The sequence below is a fragment of the Diabrotica virgifera genome, chromosome 9 (genome assembly GCF_917563875.1).
Source record: "Diabrotica virgifera virgifera chromosome 9, PGI_DIABVI_V3a".
Classification (NCBI taxonomy): Eukaryota; Metazoa; Arthropoda; class Insecta; order Coleoptera; family Chrysomelidae; genus Diabrotica; species Diabrotica virgifera.
In genome coordinates, this window is record NC_065451.1 from 28689712 (window position 1) to 28712078 (window position 22367).

The 22367-nt window shown below is 34.7% G+C and overlaps 3 protein-coding genes across 4 annotated transcripts in view; all 3 read right to left on the minus strand.

The window, feature by feature from the left end:
- LOC114336990 (zinc finger protein 91-like) overlaps positions 1-22367 on the minus strand; it is a 251669-nt gene that overhangs the window by 212427 nt on the left and 16875 nt on the right. The window contains exon 2 of the mRNA XM_050660069.1: positions 1364-1851. Within this exon, the coding sequence (XP_050516026.1) occupies positions 1364-1562 (199 nt within the window). The 5' untranslated portion in view covers positions 1563-1851. The remainder of the gene's footprint in view (positions 1-1363; positions 1852-22367) is intronic.
- LOC114336973 (zinc finger protein OZF-like) overlaps positions 1-22367 on the minus strand; it is a 181829-nt gene that overhangs the window by 52977 nt on the left and 106485 nt on the right. The gene's annotated exons all lie outside the window — the stretch shown is intronic.
- On the minus strand, positions 8917-9699 carry LOC126890905 (uncharacterized). The gene has a single exon (XM_050660070.1). It carries the CDS (start codon positions 9697-9699, stop codon positions 8917-8919), a length of 783 nt encoding a protein of 260 aa, XP_050516027.1.

Genomic DNA, 22367 nt, shown 5'->3' on the forward strand with positions numbered 1-22367 from the left:
TTGCCTTATGCTGTTAAAAAAATGCTGAAAATGGAATTTTATCAGTTTACCTATTCAAAGTTTGAGGTTCATTTAAGGCCTTAAGGGTAGTTTGAAATTAAATAATGCTATAGGCTGTTTTTTAGAGCATACTTTTCTAAAAAGTTTGGTTTTTCATTTATTGTTCTAGGACAAACTTTAGAAAAAATATTGGCTAAAGAGCGAAGCCATGTTTTCCGTGAAAATGATCGACACGCTTTAACAAAAATGGCCGTCATCGGCAAACTAAATTTTTTAAAAATAAAATGAATGCAATTTTGTACTCTCTATATACTGAAGTTTAAAAGGTAGAAAAATAAAAAGTATTAAAAATAGTCAAGCAACCACCTTTGGACCACTTGGCTTGGATTGACCCGTATACTAAAATTAAACATAAACATATAGTTTAATAATGGTATACTATAATAACGAGCGATCCACAATTATTGGGATCAAAGCTAGCCGTGCAAAAAATTACGTATGTCTTGTTTTAATCTGAATTTATATCATTGCTTTATCAATTAATTTTGATTAACAAAATCAGTCAAAACCTTTAACACAGAACTTTAATCAAAAATAAAAAGAATTAACAAAATTATAATTAACAATAATAAATAAAATCAAACAAGATGCCTGTATATGTCCACAACCAACATCTCTACATAACCTAACTTCTCTTTTTAAGTTGACGTACACTGCAAAGTTGACGTAAACTGGAAAGTATATCTGAATTAAGAATAGACATGCACCCTATAGCTATCTCTGTCGTTCAGAGCCACCTATAGTAACAATAATTTTGGATCACACGTTACTATATGACTATATTAAAAATCATCTGAACATAAACAGAGTTTCTGATGTCAATCACTACAATTCTACAGGGTGTGAAAGTTGCTACGACATTCATAAAAAACAATTATATTTTAAACTACCCCTGATAACATTACAAATCTATACATTTTAAGAAAGAAGACATCGAGCAGAATCCAAAAATGTAAAAATATAAGTGTTCCATTAAAGAAAACTGAAGTTTGCGTAGCCCTGCCAATACGGGTGGCCCTGTACCTGTATATTTGAAAATATTTTTAAATCAGGATTTTATCTACGCCCCAACTTTTAACTAAATAATTTTTTTCATATCTTGTATGACAAACGATTAATTGGACTTTCCTGCACCAATGCCCCACCCTGTATGTGGCTGATTACGATTCTGGTAACAATCAGGTTTAATTAAAATTTCATGCAATCATTGGTGACATTCTTAAAATCCTATTTGATAAAAAATCAATGACACACTGCAAAAAGGGTTTGGGTTGAAGCTTTATTATGCTTTTTATCTACTTACCATCTTGTTCTTCTTCAGTTTTTATAGGATACTCCTTAAGGTCTGCAGAATCAAATGTATCACTGGCACTTTCCCTCTTAGGCTCCTCCTTGATCTCGATTTTAAAGGTATCCAGTAGTGCATCACCCACCTCATCATCGTCTTCTTCTTTTTTACACACTTCACTAAATTCTTGTTTTACTTCTATTTGATCAGACATGATTTTATCTGTTTCAGTATTGTGTTTATACTCCAGAGTAGAGTAACCAAGTCTACAAAGTGGTGTACTAAGAATATATTTTCAATTCAGAACCATATTAACATGAAACAAGGTCAAAACATAACCCCACAATATTTTCTTCTTTTTATGGGTTATGTCCTTAGTTAACTCTAGAGGAAACACTTTTGTCTTGCCTCAGCGATTAGTGTCTATACTTATATCTATTGTCTAATTCTTTTAATATTCTGCTTGGATGCAGCCTTCAACTTTTTGAAAGGGATTTTCAAACCTGAAAGAAAGAGGATTTTGGCTTACAACTTAATATTAAGTAAAGTATACAATTTTTAGTATACTGATGGCAAAAAAATGCAACACCTAATATTCTAAAGTGATCTGTTTTCCAAACATATAGTACCCCATTCCATAACATAATGCTTGTTTATCTTGCTGTATGACAGTCAACAGCCATGTCTATATTTCGTCTCTCACCTCAAAAACGTCTTACCCTTATGTGACAATCGTAGCCAGCCAATCAAAACCTAGATTCATTAATGAAGCAGACAAAATTCCATTGGCCAGTTCAGTTTTGCTGAGCTCTACACTATTCTAAGCAACCAGCATTACGCTGTGGTGTCAAAGGTAACACCAAAAGCAGATGGTAAGCTCTCAGTTCCATTCCCAAGTAATCTTGATTTACTGTTTCCCTTAAGACTACCCTTCCTGCCGCTGCAACCAAATCATAAATATCTTAGTTGATGTACACTGTCCCGTCATATTTCCGAGAGCAAGAAGTCTAAGATAACACAAAACAAGGCTTTGCAATATTATAGGCTAGGAAATCCAGACCCTCTACTATGCCGATTAGCCTCATCATTGGACCACCTCGTCCAGACTCTTAACACTGTTGATGGATTACCTTCCAACTCTTCGTAAAATTTCCTGTGAACCAAAACAAGCCTGTTTCATGCTTACAATGCATCCTTTTCAAAGTTGCTTAAATAACGAAATTGCCGATGACCATGAACACTTGGCATTTTAAATTTTTTGGGTAGATCAAAAGCAATCGAAAATGACTAAAAATTACAAATAAACTAAACTGAAGGAAAAATAACCTTATACAAAGTGTTGCATTTTCTTGGCCATCCGTCTATATTTTCATTAATATTTGTTACAATTCTAAGGTCGTAGAAAGTTTTCATGTCAGAAATCATTGTATCGAGAAATACCAGGTTCAAATATTTTGACATTCCAGAGAAAGTTTTTCTCTATAAACCAGTTGACCATACCACTGACTGTTCTATTTTATTAACCCTAGAAAGGTGGACTATTATTTACTGGCAGTCTAGGTGGACTTTCGTCATTTTTATGACAAGTAACAAAAAATTGGAAAAGAAATAGAAAAATGTAATTATAAACACATTTATTCCAAAAATTAGAATAAATGTATGTCGTAGCACTCTTAGTAAGTGGCACAAATATAAATAGAGTGTTCGCCCCATATAAGGTTATGACATTTGGTTGCAATATGTAGTAGTCATGTGCCTCTTTTTACTCGGTCAATAGAAATATAACTTATGTTTCTTTTCTTTACGTAACTGATATTCATTTTCTTCCCAAATTTTAAGGACAGGCTAAAAGTGCTCAAAACTGCAACGTGGACTGTCATAAAATTTACAATGAGCCTCAAAAGTCTAATACGCAAATACAGTAATAAAGAAACACACCCACCACTTGTTAACACCTTGGCTATGTTCGGACAAATAGACCTTGTACCACACTAATGGTTGGCTGCATTGACTATGTCGTAACACACAGTGGCAAATGGGGTATACAGGGCATATATGCCTTGTAACGCACCCAACGTAAGTTTATAAATATCTCTAAATGCAGCCAAGGTGTCAAATCAAGACAAGAAACAGCTACTAAAGAGTGTATTTGTAAATGGGCATAAGTTACATGATTGGTGATGAAAACTGAGGGGCGTCGTCAAATTTATGAGTGTCCACCTTTCTAGGGTTAAGTCTTATCAACTTTAGATGTAGTACTAGAATTCTTAGAGACATGGCATACTGTTTTCTATAAAACTCTATCACACAAACTACGGCAACTTCTCTCCAATTAACAAAATTTAGACACTCGGAAATTACTTTTATCAATCTTATGATCTGGTGGATATAAAATCTGTCAAGGTACAGCTCTTCAGCAGTTACAGTTGTCACCATTCTAGCGGACAGTAGTTGCATTCAGATGTCGAAATCAGTCTCATACAAATTAATAGTGCAAAGTAATGATTGTTGGAATTGTACCTTGAAGGTACGATTCCGACAACTACTGCAGACAGCAGTTAGAGTTGTCACCATGACGACATCATTACTTTGCATAATTATTAACCACCACTGTCTGGCAGAACGTCAGTTGCTAATAAATATACAAATTAATAGTGCAAAGTAAGTAAGGCGCCGTTCAAGTATTACGTAACGCAGGGGGGGTCAAAATTGTGTTACACAATAGTTAAACGCCCATTAGAGTGCGTTACGTAGGGGGGTCAAAAATCTTCAAAAATCGCGTTACGTAATATTTGAACACTCCCTAATGGCGTCGTCATGGTGACAACTCTAACTGCCGCCTGCAGTTGCCGTCTGCAGTCGTTGTCAGAATTGTACCTTAAGATTTAAACATTCTTTGACTGAGTCTGTTAGAGATCAAAGATGAGTGACTCTACCCAACTTGTATTTAGTATTTTTGTTATAGCGATGGCTTAGTGTGAAAACCTTGTATCTCATTAAATTACAATTTTACAGGAGAGGCAAAAAACTGATTTTCTGCATAATATAACCTAAAACCAAAAACTACGGTTACATATTTTTAATGTGAGCACATTGAGACAAATATCTGATATTGGCCCAGAGCTGAAAGTGTTAAATGTTGCTATTAAATTGGAAATACAAATATTAACTATGGAGAACACATAAATCTTCTATATCTTTGTGTCGAGTGTCGTAATGCATTTAAATCGGCGCCCCATGGTGGTCAGGATTGTCCAGGAACTTCAACAAGAGGTGGTTAGTCTTAAAAAGGAGATTCAGGAGTTAAAATCTTCCCCAACACTAAATACTGATGCAGTTTTTGAGGAGCTAGAAGACAGGAGCCGGAGAGCCAAAAATATTATTATATATAATGTACCTGAAAACCATTCAAATGATTCTAACATCCGTGCTGAACATGACAGAAATGAGGTACGCGGTGTTCTCAATAAAATTGGTGTAACCAACAGCACCTTTAAAGCCTTTAGTCTTGGTCGACTAGCGGATAAAACAAGACCTCTTAAAGTCGCATTCAATGATTCAGCCCTTGTTATGTCTTGTTTAAAACAACGCAGAGCCTTAATGGGTTCAAAGCTGCGTATTGGAGCTGATCTTACCCTATTGCAACGTGAGAAAGTGAAGGTAGTTTATCAGGAATTGGAACACAGGAAAACACAGGGTGAAGCGGACTTGATGATCAAATACTTTAATGGGGTGCCAAGAATCGTCAAGAAATTCAATAATTCAAAAAACGATCATTGAGATTATATTTTCAGAATGCTGGGGGTATGTGCACCAAATTTCCGAATTTCAGACAGGCTGTGGTTCTTTCTAGTTACGATATTATTGTTATCATTGAAACATGGCTTACTTCTAAAATCTTAGATGCTGAATTGGGTTTGGGTGACTTTAATGTGTTTAGTAGTGTTGCCCAAAATCGGTCTTGGTCTTGCAGTCTTGGTCTTGTTCTTGCGTTTTCGCAAGACCAAGACCAAGACCGCCTAATTTTAGCAAGACCAAGACCAAGACTTAGCATGCAAGACTTAAGCAAGAACAAGACTAAGCCTGCGAGACTCTTGCGTCTTGCGGTTAGACCTGAAGGTCGTTTTAGGGAGTATATAGGAGAATAAAATATTTTGCACATCTTTAACAGCAGACGATTTCTTTGCTCTGAACTTAATTGTCCAGGTTTTTGGTACGAGTGTACCAATCAAACTGTGTTTTTAAATACATATTTTCTTAACATTCTGTTTTTTAATTCATTCGTTTATGCTGGATAATAAAAAACTTAGGTACTTTTTTAACTAGCCATGTTTTTCATCAATGCAGGGTGTTTTAAATAAGTATGGTAACCTTACAGGCTAATTCAGCACCAAAAATAATGGCAGTTTGATTTGATTTATAAACATAGGTATGTCCTATTAGAGGTAAAATTCAATAGCTACACTTTGTACTTGATGAGTTTGTGGCCGGTTTGCGGGATGCAAAGTAGTCGGGGCACACTTTAAACTATTTTATTTGTTTATTTACAACAAACTACATACTAAAACCAGTAAGAAAAATTATGACAGTTGTATTCTGAGTTTCTAAAATCTTCTGACAGACGTCCGTCAATCCGTCTCCTCTTCTTTCCCCAGCCGGTCAACACATATGTGGTCGTATGCTAACTGTCAATCTGCCACAGGGCTCCCCTCCAGTGAAGAACCTACTGGTTTCGAACGGCAATGTTGACCGTGTTACTCATCAGACGGTTGGCATATACATGTTCTTCCTGCACCTGTTGGGCCGCTGGAATATATGCTGGCTTGAGTCGGTCCATGGAAATTCTCTGAGGAACATTTTTGACATCTACAGTTAGAAACTTGTCACTTCGTTCCAACACTCTGAACGGGCCGGTATAGTGAGGTGTAAGCGGAGGCTTTACTGTATCACTCCGCACAAACACATGACTCGTAGTCTGCAGATCCGGATGGACAAAGGCAGTGCGGACTGAGTGGTTGCTCGTCGGTACAGGCCGCAATGCTCCCATGGTCTGACGTAGTCGTTGGACAAAACTATGCTCGTCGGGTGTAGCAGCACTAGGGACAAGCAGCTGTCCAGGGAGACATATTGGTTTACAATACACTAACTCGGAGGCTGTACACGCAATGTCCTGTTTGAAAGTGTTTCGAAGGCTTAGCATGACCAGAGGGAGGGCGTCAACCCATGATACTGTGTCCGTGGCGATGAGAGCAGCCTTAAGGGTTCGGTGGAAACGTTCAATACATCCATTTGACTGTGGGTGGTAGGCAGTGGTTTTAATATGTTGTACACCTAGCAATCTATTGAGCTGGCGAAATAAGTGGCTCTCAAATTGCCTACCTCGATCCGTTGTTATGGTTGCTGGCACACCAAACCGAGATATCCATCCCTCAAGGAGCTTCTGCGCAACAACTTCGGCTGTAATTTCCGAGATAGGTATGGCCTCGGGCCATCTCGTGAAACGATCGATGATTGTGAGCAGGTATCGAAAGTTCTGATTTGTTGGAAGTGGGCCCACAATGTCGACATGTATGTGTGCGAATCGATCGTCTGGCATTCCTACAGGTGTCACAGGTGTAACAGTGTGACGTCCAATTTTGGCACGTTGACATTGGATGCACTCTCGTGACCACTGCTTGACTTGGCGATTCATGTTATGCCACACAAAGCGTTCGGCAATCATTCGTAATGTAGCAGCATGTCCTGGGTGGGACTGCGTGTGGAACTTCAGGAAAACGTCTCTCTGGAACACAGCTGGCACATAAACTCGTATACGACCATCTTGGACTGAACAATAAATAGGTCGTTGGCTATCTGGTAGAACTATTCGCTGAAGTTGTAAGGAGCTAGCAGGATCGTTCAGAGTTTGTTGGAGAGTCTCATCTGTAGTCTGAGCTTCGGATAGCCGGTTATAGTCAATGGTAATGGGTGTTGTGACAGCGTCTACTTCGGGTCGTGAGAGACAATCGGCAACGATATTGGCTGCACCCTGAATATGTCGAATGTCGGTCGAGAATTGTCCAATAAATTCTAGTTGGCGTATCTGTCGTGGGGACTGCCGCTCATGTCGCTGTTGGAAGGCAAACGTTAAAGGCTTGTGGTCAGTATAAATGGTAAACGGCATGCCCTCAAGAAAATGGCGGAAGTGATGTATGCCACTGAATATGGCCAGCAGCTCTCGGTCATAAGTGCTATAGTTTCGCTCCGTCTTAGAAAGCTTTCTAGAGAAGAAAGCGATGGGTTGTAGATGTTCACCTATAAGCTGTTGCAAAACACCGCCGATGGCAACATCTGAGGCATCAACTGACCATGATTTGGTAACCAACGCCTGTAGAAATTGAGCATACCCATAAACCTTCGTAGCTGTCGATAGGTCGTAGGTTGTGGAAAGTTGCGAATTGCGCCTACTTTAGCCGGCAATGGACGAACGCCAGTTGGGGAGACCGTGGCACCCAGGAAGTTTACTTCACTTTCACGGAATTTTGATATATCCTTATTGATTTGAAGTCCATTTGCTTCCAGAATCCGAAGTACTGATGCCAGGTGTTTCTCATGCTCGGTATCAGTCTCCGAGGCAACCAAAATATCGTCGATGTATACATACACATATGGGCATTCTCGAAAAAGGTGATCGAGGTACCTCTAGAACGTCTGGGCAGCATTTCGCAAACCGAATGGTATTCGGAGAAACTCGTAAAGTCCAAAGGGGGTTATTACAGCCGTCTTTTGTACATCCTTCGGGTGGACTGGAATTTGGTAAAAAGCACGTACCAAATCAATACAAGAGAAAATTCTCTTTCCATGTAGCTGGTTAGCAAAATCCTGGATGTGCGGTATTGGGTAGCGATCTGGTTTGGTCATGGCATTTAGACGGCGAAAATCTCCACAGGCTCGCCATCGTCCATTGGACTTCTTAACCAAGTGAAGCGGACTAGCCCAAGATGACTTTGATGGTCGGATAATGCCTGCCTGCATCAGCTCGTTGAATTCTGCTCGTGCAGCTTGAAAACGATCTGGTGGAAGTCTTCGTGGTTTAGAAAATACTGGTGTACCTCGAGTCTCAATATAGTGCTGAACCCTTTCAGTATCCTCTGGTATAGTGGCTGCCGGACGATCGTAAGGATGGACAGTGGATAGGCCTACTTCTGGTACTTTAACACGACGAGACACACAGGTAATACTGCTTGACATATTTGAGCTTACTAGTCGTTTGTTTCTCATGTCAACACTAATGCCATAATGTGTAAGAAAATCGGCTCCTAGTATGGGTGTGGTGACATCTGCGACTACAAAAGTCCATGTTACAGGTTGGTCTAGACCAAGGTTTAGTGAAAGTTGTCTCTGCCCATACGTTTGGATGCACGATCCGGTGGCAGAATATAGGCATACAGTGCTGGGCCGAGTCGCAGTGCAGATTTTACGTGGAAGCACACTCAGGTCTGCCCCTGTATCAATAAGGAACTGAAGTTGGAGAACACCATCGGTAATGAAGAGGCGGCGTGGTATGTGAGGGGCTGCAGTTGCCGCCATTACTGCGCCCTTTCGTCGTTTTTTGTAAAACTGCAGGGTGGTCTACATTTCTTTGCTTGTGCACCAAATCTTCGATGGTAGTAACACTGCTCGTCAGATGATGACTTGGCACTCTTGACCATTTGAATCTGTTGCCGTTCTTCAGCTACAGCTAATCTGTTGGATAAAGCGCTCACTTGGTCATTCAATGCAGCCACTGCTTTGTCTAAGATAGGGCTTTCGGTAACAGCCATGACTGGAAAACTGGAACATCGGAGGTACTTATCGGCTTTCTTAGCAAGCTCTTCTAGATCTCCATCAAGAACAGATATAACACTTCGAACCGAAGGTGGTAGGCGGTCCAACCAAAAATTTTTTAGAACTTGTGTACTAATGCTATCCGTGACCAGAGCTTGCATTCTGTGGAGTAGTTGAGTGGGTTTTAAGTCACCCAGAGTGAGCTCCATTAATCTGTGGATCCTTTCATCTGAGCTAATGCCATACCTTTCGAGAAGGCGAGCTTTCAGTTGTGTATAGGCATTGCCAGCAGTTGGATTCTTTACAATATCCGCCACTTCTATTAGTATGTCACTGTTTAAACTAGCAACAGTATGATCGAATTTGCAGTTGTCAGATGTTATTTTGGCTTGTCGGAACTGCGCCTCCAGCCGAAGAAACCATAGTTCTGGTTCATTGCGCCAAAACTCTGGAGCTTTTATGCCTACCCGTGCAATTATTGGGTGATCATTGCCTTCGTATGGTGTAGCATTATCGTTTGGCATTGTTTGGTCGTTATCTGTCATAATGTCGTCTTTAAATCGTTGTACTTACAGTCTTTTTTCTCGGGGTCACCAATGTGGCCGGTTTGCGGGATGCAAAGTAGTCGGGGCACACTTTAAACTATTTTATTTGTTTATTTACAACAAACTACATACTAAAACCAGTAAGAAAAATTATGACAGTTGTATTCTGAGTTTCTAAAATCTTCTGACAGACGTCCGTCAATCCGTCTCCTCTTCTTTCCCCAGCCGGTCAACACATATGTGGTCGTAGGCTAACTGTCAATCTGCCACAAGTTTTTCCATGAACACAATTATTGGATATTGAGAAGTTAATGAATTTATCTCCATAAAGTATCATGACGTTGGGATTCAAAATGAAATAATTAATGAATACAATGTTAATAAATAATTATTAAGTACATAAATAAGTTTATACAAAACAGTTGCCTCTATAGAAAATCACATGTGATAGAAACAGAAGTAATGTTACTGTTAAAATATCCACATACATTTTATACATACAAAGGTACCTATACAAAATTTTGCTGACTTACAACTACTAACGATCTATCAAAAATAACAGTCTATTCTTTAAAAAATTAACAATAAGTTTCGTTGTTTGAAAATAAATGCCATTATTTTCGGCGACAGCCACAAAAGTCGCCTGCTTAACCATAAAATAGATAATGTTATTCATTATGTAAGCATAGGCTATCTGTTACAAAGAAATTTAAACCCATATTTTTTTTATCAATCGCCGAACAGGTAATGCACACGAATAATATACAGTTTCAACAATACAATATAACACAAAAGTCGCCTGCTTGATCGCAAAATAGATTATGTAAAATATTTGCTACAAAGAAATAATATAAGCTCATTTCTTTAATCAATCGCCGAATAGATAATGAACACAAAAATAATAAACAGTTATGTTTAATAATGTATTGTTTGAAAGATCACTAAATAATATGTATTACTGATTCGGCACTCCAGATTGTAAGGAAAAATTCACTAAGGGCAATAATAAGTTTTAATGAGTTTTACCTTGAAACCGAAATTCACAATCATGCACTTAGTGAAGTATACCATAAAATTATCTCAGCAATTAGAATAGAGCCCCAGTTGATTTCTACAGAGCTGGACAGTACCGTATTGAGTTCAAATTGATGAAAATGTCAAAATCTCAAAAAGTGCACTTTGTGAGTTTCACCTCTAATAGGAGGGTACCTATGTCCGCAAATGCTTCGTTTCCGAAATAGGGGTATTAAAATTTTTCTTACAAACTGAGGATTTATTTATTGCTCTAAAACCGGTTGAGATATGCAAATGAAATTTGGTGAGTTTTATGAGGTAGTTATTGCGCATTTTTGACATACAATTAAGAATTTAATATTCACCATTGGCATGCATACGTAACATGACTCGTTTGTTTAGAATTACCCCTTAAAGGTTGCCATACTTATTTAAAAACACCCTGTATTAATGAAAAACATGGCTAGTTGATAAAATACCTAAATTTTTTGTTATACAACATAAGCGAATGAATCAAAAACAGAATGTTAAGAAAACATTAGACTATAGTTGGGTTTTAATTTCGGTATTTTATATGCTAGAATATTCCACAAAATGATGCGAACTTTGAGAAAAAACACAGTTTGATTGGTATACCCGGTATCCGGTATACAATGACACTTTACCTGTCTAGCAACAACATTTTTCCAGCGATATTGTTAAAGAATACGGCTATATAGCCTTATATAAGGCTAACAAGTGAGATATTGAAGAGTAAGTTTCACTTTGCTTGTGAAGCAGCTGACATGCCATAAAATCTGAAACCCATACTGGTCTGTCCAACCCAACGTAGTGGATAAAAATTAGAACTGGCATTAACATACTGTGCAGATCTGTCACCGAATTGAATGCTTTTCAAATCACAGATAGTGAATAGCAAATACACTAAAAAATGCATGTTTCTAATAAACTTTAGTTAGTTAGAATATGGGCACGGATCACTTACTCCGTGAGTTCAAACCCCACCCGGTGTCAGATATTTATTAATTTGGTTGGTTTTTCATATGGCTATGATATTCAATCTTAAAATGTACCTACTCTGTTACGTTGTTATAAGATATGCAATATGCTAATGGGCAACTGCGAGACTTGCAAGACTCTTGCTGCAAGACCAAGACCAAGACCGGGAGCGCAATACCAAGACCAAGCCCAAGACCAGGTGTACTGGCGCAAGACCAAGACCAAGACTATCTAAGTCTCGTCTTGGTCTTGCATTTGGGTAACACTAGTGTTTAGGCATGACAGAGATACTCAAACTAGTTCGAAGACTCGTGGTGGTGGTGTCGTTATTGCCATCCATAAGCGCCTTCATTCAATGATGGTTAAGCCCATCGATTCCTCTGTGGAACATGTGTTTGCACAGGTAATGTGTGCTACTAAAAAGTTAATCATTGGTGCTGTGTACTTTCCTCCACGGTCATCTGGGTCATTATATGAGGAGCATTCCACCTGTATGTTGGACTTAGCAGATAGATTCAGTGACTGCGAGTTTTGTATTTGTGGTGACTACAACCTACCTGAGGCATCCTGGTATAATCTCAATGATGGTGTAACAGTTGAGTGTCCGCAACACTATTCAGCAAATATTATTTGTACTTGCTACAATTTTCTTAATATGTCACAAGTAAATACTTTGCCTAACCTTAATAATACATTTTTAGATCTAGTTTTCTGTACGCAGAGGGATGCAGTTGTGTCGATTTCTACTGATATTCTATTGAATACTTCTCAGCATCATTCAGCTTATACTATATTGTTACCTGCAGCTAATTTAAATTTATTTCTTAAATATGATGTCTTTTATCATGATTTTAAAAAAGTAATTATCAGGTTTTAAATGAACATTTAGCATCAATTCCTTGGAATGAGGTATTAGATGTATCAGATATTAATTGCTGCATAGATAATTTTTACCATGTTTTATATGACGCCATCAGTATGTTTGTTCCTGTCAATCGGTTTAAATCATTGAACTTTCCAGTTTGGTTTTCACGAGAATTGATTGAATTGATTGATTGAATAATACAGAAAAAAATAGCCCACCGGAATTTTAAAGCATCAGGCAACTCATATGAGGAATTTTCAGTGCTAAGGGAAAGATGTAAATCATTACAAGCAGTATGTTATAAAAACTATTTAGAGAATATTCAAGCAAATCTTTCAAGCAATCCCCGCTCTTTTTGGAGACATGTTAATGCTACACGTGGGTCTAACACTTATCCTAATGTGATGTCTAATGAAGGTGGGGATGTAATAGCTGAGTGTGGTGAGGAAATAGTCAATCTATTTGCCAATTATTTTTCGGGTACATATAATGATAGTGAGTATAATTTGCCTAACTTTGAATTAGACTACAGTGTAGATATCCAAACTCTTGGAATTTAGTCCGACTGATGATTTTGAGGGAATTATGAGTTTAAAAACTACATATTCTTCAGGGCCTGATGGTATACCTGCAGCACTTATTAAGAACTGTGTGTTTTCCCTTTGTAAACCTTTACAACAAATTTTCAATTTATCATTATCATCATCTATATTTCCACATTATTGGAAAAATAGTTTTCTTACACCTATCCATAAATCTGGCAATCGCGAGTGTGTAAATAATTATAGAGGTATAACTATTCAATCAGCAATCCCAAAACTTCTAGATAAATTGGTATCGATGGGTCTTACCTGGGCTTGCCGAAACATAATTGTTGATGAGCAACATGGTTTTTCTAATGGAAAGTCAACTGTAACAAACCTTGTCAACTACCAACAATACTTGTTGGGTGCATTTGAGAATAAGATTCAGGTCGACAGCATTTATACTGATTTCTCAAAGGCATTTGACAGGGTTAATCATAACCTATTGGTTCATAAACTTCATGCATCTGGCTTTGGTGAACCCATTGTAAATTGGATTAAAAACTTTTTGATGGGTAGTACACAACAAGTTCGTATCAACAATTATGTTTCTAAAGAATTCCATTGTTGTTTTGGTGTCCCACAAGGGTCTCATTGTGGTCCCTTGCTCTTTAACTTGTTCATTAATGATATTAATTTAATTTATTTATTTACGGGTTTCCCCAATTTTATAAAAAATATACATATATAAACAATAAGTAGAAGTAAAATTAAGTCCAGTAAAACAGTAAAAACAACAAAAAATAAAATTAAATGAAAGTGCGACATCATAAAACTATAGTAAGTACATTACAATAAAACTAAATTTAACATACACACAAATCTACTGAAAATATAATATTAAACATTAAACATAAGTGCTGACCGGAAAAATTGATTTTAGTCGGTTTTTAAATACTCTACTGGAAGAAGAGAATAAATCAATGTCCAAATCATTCAGGCGACTCAAAGTTCTATCTATTGGTGAGTTAAGACCATAGTTTGTTGAATAATGAGGTACATGGAACAAGTTATTATTTCTCAGATCATGGTTTGGAATATTAAAGTTTATTAATTTTAGTAAATCAGGGCAATGGATTTCACTATTTAATAGTTTATAAATAAAAGCTAGATCATTTATAATTCTACGGTCTATAACTCTCTCGAGACAAACAACATGAACATTATAAAATGGTGACCAGACAATAGAGGAGAATTCTAATATAGATATAACCAATGATGAGTAAACAGCCTTTCTTGTATTAAGGGAAAGATCAGCACAACTGCGAAGTATATAACCCAATAATTTTGAAGCCTTTGCTGTCACATAGTTAATGTGATCCACAAACGTTAAGTTTTCATCGAATATTACTCCTAAATCCTTTACTGTTTTAACATAAGAGAGCGCTTTACTGTCGATGACATATGATGATTGATATTTTTTTGCAACTTTGTGGAAGCTAATGAAATGACATTTATTAACGTTTAAAAAGAGTCTGTTTTTGTTACACCACTCAACTAAATTATTGAGATCATTTTGAAGGAGACTACAATCTTCATGATTTTTGATAGATCTGTACATCTTTAAATCATCAGCAAATAGCAAGTACTTAGAGTGATTAAAACATTCACCTATGTCGTTAATAAATAGATTGAACAGAAGGGGCGAGCAATGAGCACCTTGTGGAACTCCAGATTTTATTTGTATTGCATCTGACATAAATGAACCCAGTTTGACTTTTTGTGTGCGACCTATTAAATAGCTAGCAAACCACTTTAAAAGCTGATCGCTGAAACCATATGCCTTAAGTTTATGTAACAGTAAGTAGTGGTCAATCCTATCAAAGGCTTTTGAAAAGTCTGTGTATACACAATCTACCTGACATTTTCTTTCCAGATCTCTGATAATAGATGTTTCATAAGATAGTAAGTTTGTAGTTGTGGATTTCTTGTGCATAAAGCCATGTTGATAATTATTTATTAATTGTTGACAAGTAAAACTAATATGGTTATAAATCAACTTATCAAGTAGTTTAGGAATGGTCGATTGTTTAGATATACCGCTGTAATTTTCTATATTTTCTCTTTCGCCAGATTTAAAAATTGGAATTAAATGGCTAGTTTTCCATTTATCAGGAAGAATGCCTAATTTCAATGATAAGTTATATAGAACAAACAATGGTTGAGTTAGACTGTAAGCACAGTTTTTCAAGAAAAAATCGGTAAGTCCATCCGGTCCAGCTGTTACATTATTAGAAAGTTTTGACAAACCGTCATAAATAACTTCCGCTGTCAAAGAATCACACTTTATAGAAGAATAATTATTAAATGTGTCATGATAACTTACATCCAGGGAAGAAACATAAACTTCAGAGAAGTAAACAGCAAAAAGTTCACTTATCTGATCACCATTCACAGCTCTTTTATCAGCTAGATACATATTATTAGAAACATCATATAGATTATTTTTTCGGCTAAAAAATCTCCAAAATGACCTGGGATCGGTATTAAAATTATTTTCAAGGTATTTTTTGTAATTCACAAAACATTCTTTAGATAAAATATTACATTGACTACGTAACCTTGAAAATTCTATGTAATAACAGCGATTGCCAGTATTCTTGTAATTTTTGTGAGCTATTTTCTTTTGGATGATTAAATTTCTCAACTCAGCATTGAACCACTTTGGGAAAGTTGATAACTTACTTTTCTTTTTGGGCACAAAAAGATTTAATGCCATACTCAGAATATGATAGAAATTGTGTACTGCAGTATTTATGTCATTTAAATTTAAATACTTGTGCCAATTGATAGGTCCCAAATAATTCTGTAAGCTAATATAATCAGCGTTTCTGAAATCATAGTAAAATTCTTGGGACAGTAAATTATTTGTAATGTCCGATATAGGTAAATCAAAGGAGTATAGTTTGTGATGGGTAGATTCAGAAAAAATAGGATCTATTGCAGAAGAAACAAGAATACTATCAACATTCGAAAATAGTAGATCTAAAAACTTATCATTAGAGTTAGGAATAGTAATATGTTGTTTAAAATCAAGAAAAGCATAACATTGTGCTACACTAGAAATGTTTTCATCCATCTGAGATGGTGGTATATTATTTAAATCGGGAGTTATGTTAGGCAAGTTAAAATCACCAAAAATATAAAAGCTGCACTTATTATACTGAATTCTCAAATCTTCAATCGTTTCAACATGTGATAGATAGCAATTATTTGGACTGTTAGGAGGAATATACACGCCACCAATGATAAAATTAAAATTTGAAACAGAACAAGATATAAATAACTGCTCCACTGAATTGTTTATGTGGCTCATTCTAAAAGCTTTTATTTTTCTATGAATAAGTATCAAAATCCCTCCACCTCTACTTTTAGTACTTGAAAGATTAGATCTATCACATCTGAATATCTGATAATTAACCAAATAAAGTTCCTTATCTAGGAAATCATCGCTCAACCAACTTTCAATAATGACAAATATATCAAAGCAAGAACAATTAACTGCTGCAGAGAAATCGGATAATTTTGTCCTTAAACCTCCTACATTATGACAGTAGATTTTCAGTGTATTGGGAACTTGTGGAATGATCATTTCTAGTTTTTTTGCTGATTATATTTGGTTATTTTAGGCTCACCATTAATATACCTTTTATTTATTTTATTTATTTAAAACACGGATACCCCATTGACAGTTAAATTACAAACAATATCAGTTTTCAAAACATAAATTACCTATACTGTTAAAACAATAACAAAAGTTACATTTAAAGTTCACTACATACTAAAAATATACAAAATATAATTAGAACAAAATTCAACAATACCATATATATATATATATATATATATATATATATATATATATATATATATATATCACAAAGCAAGAGATCTTTTGAACTGAGATAAAGTTAAATTGAAAATATCATAATCAAATAATTCATTTAATAGCCCCATGTATCTATTCAATGGGTTATGAATGCCATATGTTGTTCTGTGGAAAGGAATGTTGAAAACCTGGTGGTAACGTAGAGCTTGGTTTGGAACATTGAATTTAATGTGATTTAACAGGTTTGGACAATCAATAAATCCATGTATGATCTTATATATAAATATAGCACCTGATATATCACGACGGTTCTTAAGTGGGGGTAAAGATAATTGTTGTTCAATATAGGAATAATCATGATTTCTAATGGCAGTGTGAACATGGTAAGCGCAATATCTCAAAAATCTATGCTGGACTGTTTCCAATGTATCAATATTATTCTGAAAATAGGGTGACCAAACAACTGAGCACTATTCTAAAATAGATCTAACTAAACAACAATACACTAACCTTGTTGAATTAATGGAGAGGTACTTGCAATTCCTAGTAACAAAACCAAGAAGTTTAGATGCCTTTATTGAAATAGTGTTTATGTGGTCACAGAAAGTAAGTTTCTCATCGAAAATAACACCCAAATCCCGAATAGAAGAAACATAATTCAATGGCATATTGTTAATAGTATAACTTGTTTCGATTCTATTGACTTTACGAGAAAAACTTATAAAACAACATTTTTTTATATTCAAGTGAAGTTTGTTCTGATTGCACCAATTATGTAATCTGTCTAAGTCATCTTGCAACAGAGCTTGGTCTTTTAGGCTATCAATAACTCTCCAGAATTTCAAATCATCTGCCAACATTAGACATTTGCTATTTAGGAAACAGGAAGTGATGTCGTTAACAAAGATATTAAAAAGAAGTGGAGAAGTGTGGCCACCTTGAGGAACTCCAGATGTTACTGAAATACTGTCAGACAGATGACAACCTATCTTGACTCTTTGGCTTCTACCATATGTAGAGTTTTTAATCCATTCAACAAATGTGTCATGAAAGCCTACATTAATTAATTTGTCCAATAGTATTTGATGATCGACACGATCAAATGCCTTGGAAAAATCTGTGTATATAGAATCTACTTGTTTACGGTTTTCCATTTGAGATAATATATCAGATTGATAACAAACCAAGTTGGTTGCAGTGGATCTTTTACTATAAAATCCATGTTGAGATTGAGATATTAAGCCTTTACAGAACCAAGAAAGTTGCTTTGCTATAAGACAGTCGAAGAGCTTAGGGATTGCAGATTGTATACATATACTACGATAATTTTCAATGTTGTCTTTCTGACCATTTTTAAATATAGGAACAATATAACTTTCTTTCCATGAAGAAGGAAACATAGAGGTTTCCAGAGATCTGTTAAACAACATAACACGTGGCATTACAAGGGTACAGACACACTTTTTTAATAAATAATTAGGCACTCCATCTGGGCCAGCAGTAAGCTTATTGGGCAGTTCACATATGCCATTAAAAATATCGGTCGTGGTAATCTTCGACGGACAAATATTAGTACTAACGTTGCTGTTTAATGGATGGATAGGTACGTAAAGGTTATTGCTATTAGGTGAATACACAGTTTGGAAGAAGTTCATAAATAAATTAGCTATTTCTTGACCATTTGTTGCTGATTGGGCTTGATAAAATAATGAGTTAGGTAAGCTGTGACTAGATCGCTTATCATTTATATACTTCCAAAATGATTTTGGATCATTTTTTATGCCAGCATCTATCCCTTTGATATAGTTGTTGAAACAAATTTCAGACAGTTGTTTACATTCAGCTCTTAGGTGGGAAAATCTAATATAGTCAGCATCAGAACGATTATTAACATAAATATAGTGAGCATGTTTTTTCTCCAGCGTCAGTCTTCTAAGATCAGCAGAGAACCACTTGGGAAAAGTTGAAGTTCTATATTTCTTTAATGGCACAAAGTAAGAAATACCTATTGAAAGAACTTCATAAAATAATTTTGTAGCAATATCAATATCATCAACTATACATACCTGCCAGTCTATGGATGCAAGGAAGTTGTTAAGCCCTATGTAATCACCATTCCGAAAATCATAAAACAACTCATCATAAATCAACTTATTTCTATGTGTTTCTTTCACATCTAGCATTAAGCAACATTCATAACCCACAGATAGATATCTTTATTTCAATAGGTAACCTAATATACAAATTTAACTTAAATACATTTTTTTACATATAAAACGAAAGAAACTCAATCAATACAAAGATTCACAATAAAAAAATTCAATAAAAAAATAAAAAAATAATAAATGTAATAATAAATTAAAAAATAATAATAAATTAATAACAATTATAATCAAAATTAATAACGAATTATTATCAAATTAACAAGTTCACCAACCAATAATAGGCAATAAAAATAAACAAAAATATTGTGCACGTTCTCCGCCAATTCAAATACATACTACTTTAAATTTTTAAGGAAAACCTTTAATTTATCTTTAAAACTTTTAACTGTCCTACAGTCTTTTAATTCATTAGGCAATTCATTAAATTCTCTGAAACCTCTAAATATTAATGAATTCATTGAGCTGCTATAATTCATTTTAGAAAAGTATATGTTATTTTTATTTCGAGTATCGTGTATGTGTGTATTAGGAAAATTAATAAATTGCTGAAAATAATCGGGAGCTATATTGTTTTTAATTTTATAAACCAAAATCAATGCAAAATATTGAAACCTTTGATATACCGAAAACCAGTTCAGTGTATTCAGCATTAACTTTATTGGTGTCAATCGACCCATTCTTAATATTATACGCATACCACGATTTTGTAATTTTTGAAGTTGCCCCATTTTATTTAGGTTGAATAAATATAAGACTGATGCACAATAATCAAAATGAGGTTGTATTATTGTATTATATACAGTAAGTCTAGTTTCTAAAGATAAATTTTTTGCTATTCTTGTAAAAAAGTATAATTTCTTGCTGATTTTTTTGTGTATATAAACAAAATGATCTTCCAATGAAAGAGTGTTATCAAGTTGAAATCCTAAGTATTTAATAGTTGTTGTTATTTCAATCTTTTCACCATTTATGGATAAATTAATGTTATTTATATTGATTTTGTTATACTTATATCTACTGGTTACAATTAGAGCTTTTGTCTTTGATACATTTAATTTTAACTTGTTTAATGTTAAATAATTATAAACAGCCTCCAGAATTGAATTCATTTTTGCCACTGCATTTTCCAAGCATACATCACTACAAGCTATTAACGTATCGTCAGCAAAAAGATTGACAAACTCACAATCAACAAACAGATCTATATCATTCAAGTAGAGAATAAAAAGTAATGGCCCTAGGACACAGCCCTGAGGTACACCTAGATCAATGTTAAGTTCATCTGACATACAATTATTGAATTTAACCTTCTGCTTGCGATTTGATAGATAATTATTCAGCCAGTCAAAAACTCCACCCCTAATGCCATATTGCCACAATTTTGCCAGTAAAATATTTCGGTCTATGGTCTCAAAGGCCCTCTTAAGGTCTAAGAATACAGATACTACATATTTGTTTTGATCCAATTCAGTTTTAAATTTACTAATTGTGAATTGAAGTGCCGAATCACAAGAGTATTGCTTTCTGAAACCAGATTGATTACTTATCAAAATAGCATTTGTTTTAACATGTTCAATAATTTGATCATATACAACAAGTTCAATCAATTTTTCAATTGGTGGTAATGTATTGATGGGTCTGAATTCTTCAGCTTTCACTGTATTATTGATTTTTTGAATTGGTACAATTGTACTAACTTTAAGTTGATTCGGAATTTTACCAGTAGACAGACAAGTATTGATTAAATTTAATATAATATGCCCAATTGTTTCAAAAATGTCTTTGAGAATTTTAGCGTTTAATATATCATGAACTGAGCATCTACTGTCTAATTTATTAACATACATACGTAATTCGTTTAAAGATACTAATTTAAATTTATTTATTGGTAGGTATAAGTTACTATTTTTATTACACCAGGTTTCCCTCAAATCCAAAGCTCCAACAATATTGTTGATACTTGCAACAAAGTAACTGTTGAACTGGTTAGCGATTTCTTTGCTATCTTGACATGTTGAATACATACCTGTTTCAAATTGAACATATTGAGGTGAACCTTTGGATTTAATGTTCACTAAATTTTTTAATGTTTTCCACATTTCTTTGGGGTTGTGTCTAAATCTATCTATTTTATTAAAATAATAAAGATTTTTTTTAGTTTTTAACAAATTAACAACTTCATTACGATATCTTTTAAAATTACTCCACAACTCCTGCTTAAACGGTTCAAGTGCTGTTTTAAAAGTTCTATAAGCATTGTCACGTATTTTTATAAGAGAGTAAACTTCGTTATCAAACCAAGGTAGCTTTAAGTTAAACCGGCAGATTTGAATAGGTGCTGTTTTATTGATTTCAATCTCACAATTTAAAAACAATTCATTAAAAATCGAGTCAACATCAACAGAATTCAAATTCCAGTTATAATACATTAAATTAGTTTGAATTGTCAAAATATTACTCTGACTTAAATTTCTAAATTTCTTAACATTATAATGCTCTGTACTTTTAGTATTTCTTAGATTAACAGAAATAATGGAGTGGTCAGTTAATTTTGGAGTTTCATGAACATTTACTATGATATTATTAGTATTTGACAGGACATAATCTACCAGTGTTTTAGATACATTTGTCACTCTAGTAGGTTCTGTAACCAATTGGCAAATACCGTAGCTCAACATTTGATCATTTATTTTTTTTGACATAAAAAGTTCTTGACAATTGATCTAAATTGAAATCGCCCACCAAAATGAAAGAGTGGTTCGTTGAAACAATAAAATCAAAAATATTATCCAGTTCTTCCATAAACCTAGCATCTGACGATGAAGGCGAATGATATATGCAACCTATGTACCAAGTTGATGTTAAAAAATTAACTTTTAAAATTACACACCAATAATTTTTGTCAAGGACATACTTTCTTACAACAGAACATCTATAGTCACTTTTAACATATACTAACACTCCACCAGTATACCTACTTGATGAATCACAACGAACACACATATAGTTTTCAATTCTTATTTCATTATCTTCTATGTCCTTGGTGGTCCTGGTCTCGCTTAATAAAATAACCTTCGGATTAAAACATAACAGACTTTCCCTAATTAGATCTAAATTTTGCAAAACACTTTGAGCATTTATATATATAACATCTGTATTAAGTTGTATATCAGGTGCAATTTTTAGTTTTTTTTATTATTTATATTATTTTT

What these genes read in the sequence shown, in the direction of transcription:
- LOC126890905 (XM_050660070.1), bottom strand. Translation starts at nt 9,699, where the DNA reads ATGACAGATAACGACCAAACAATGCCAAACGATAATGCTACACCATAC.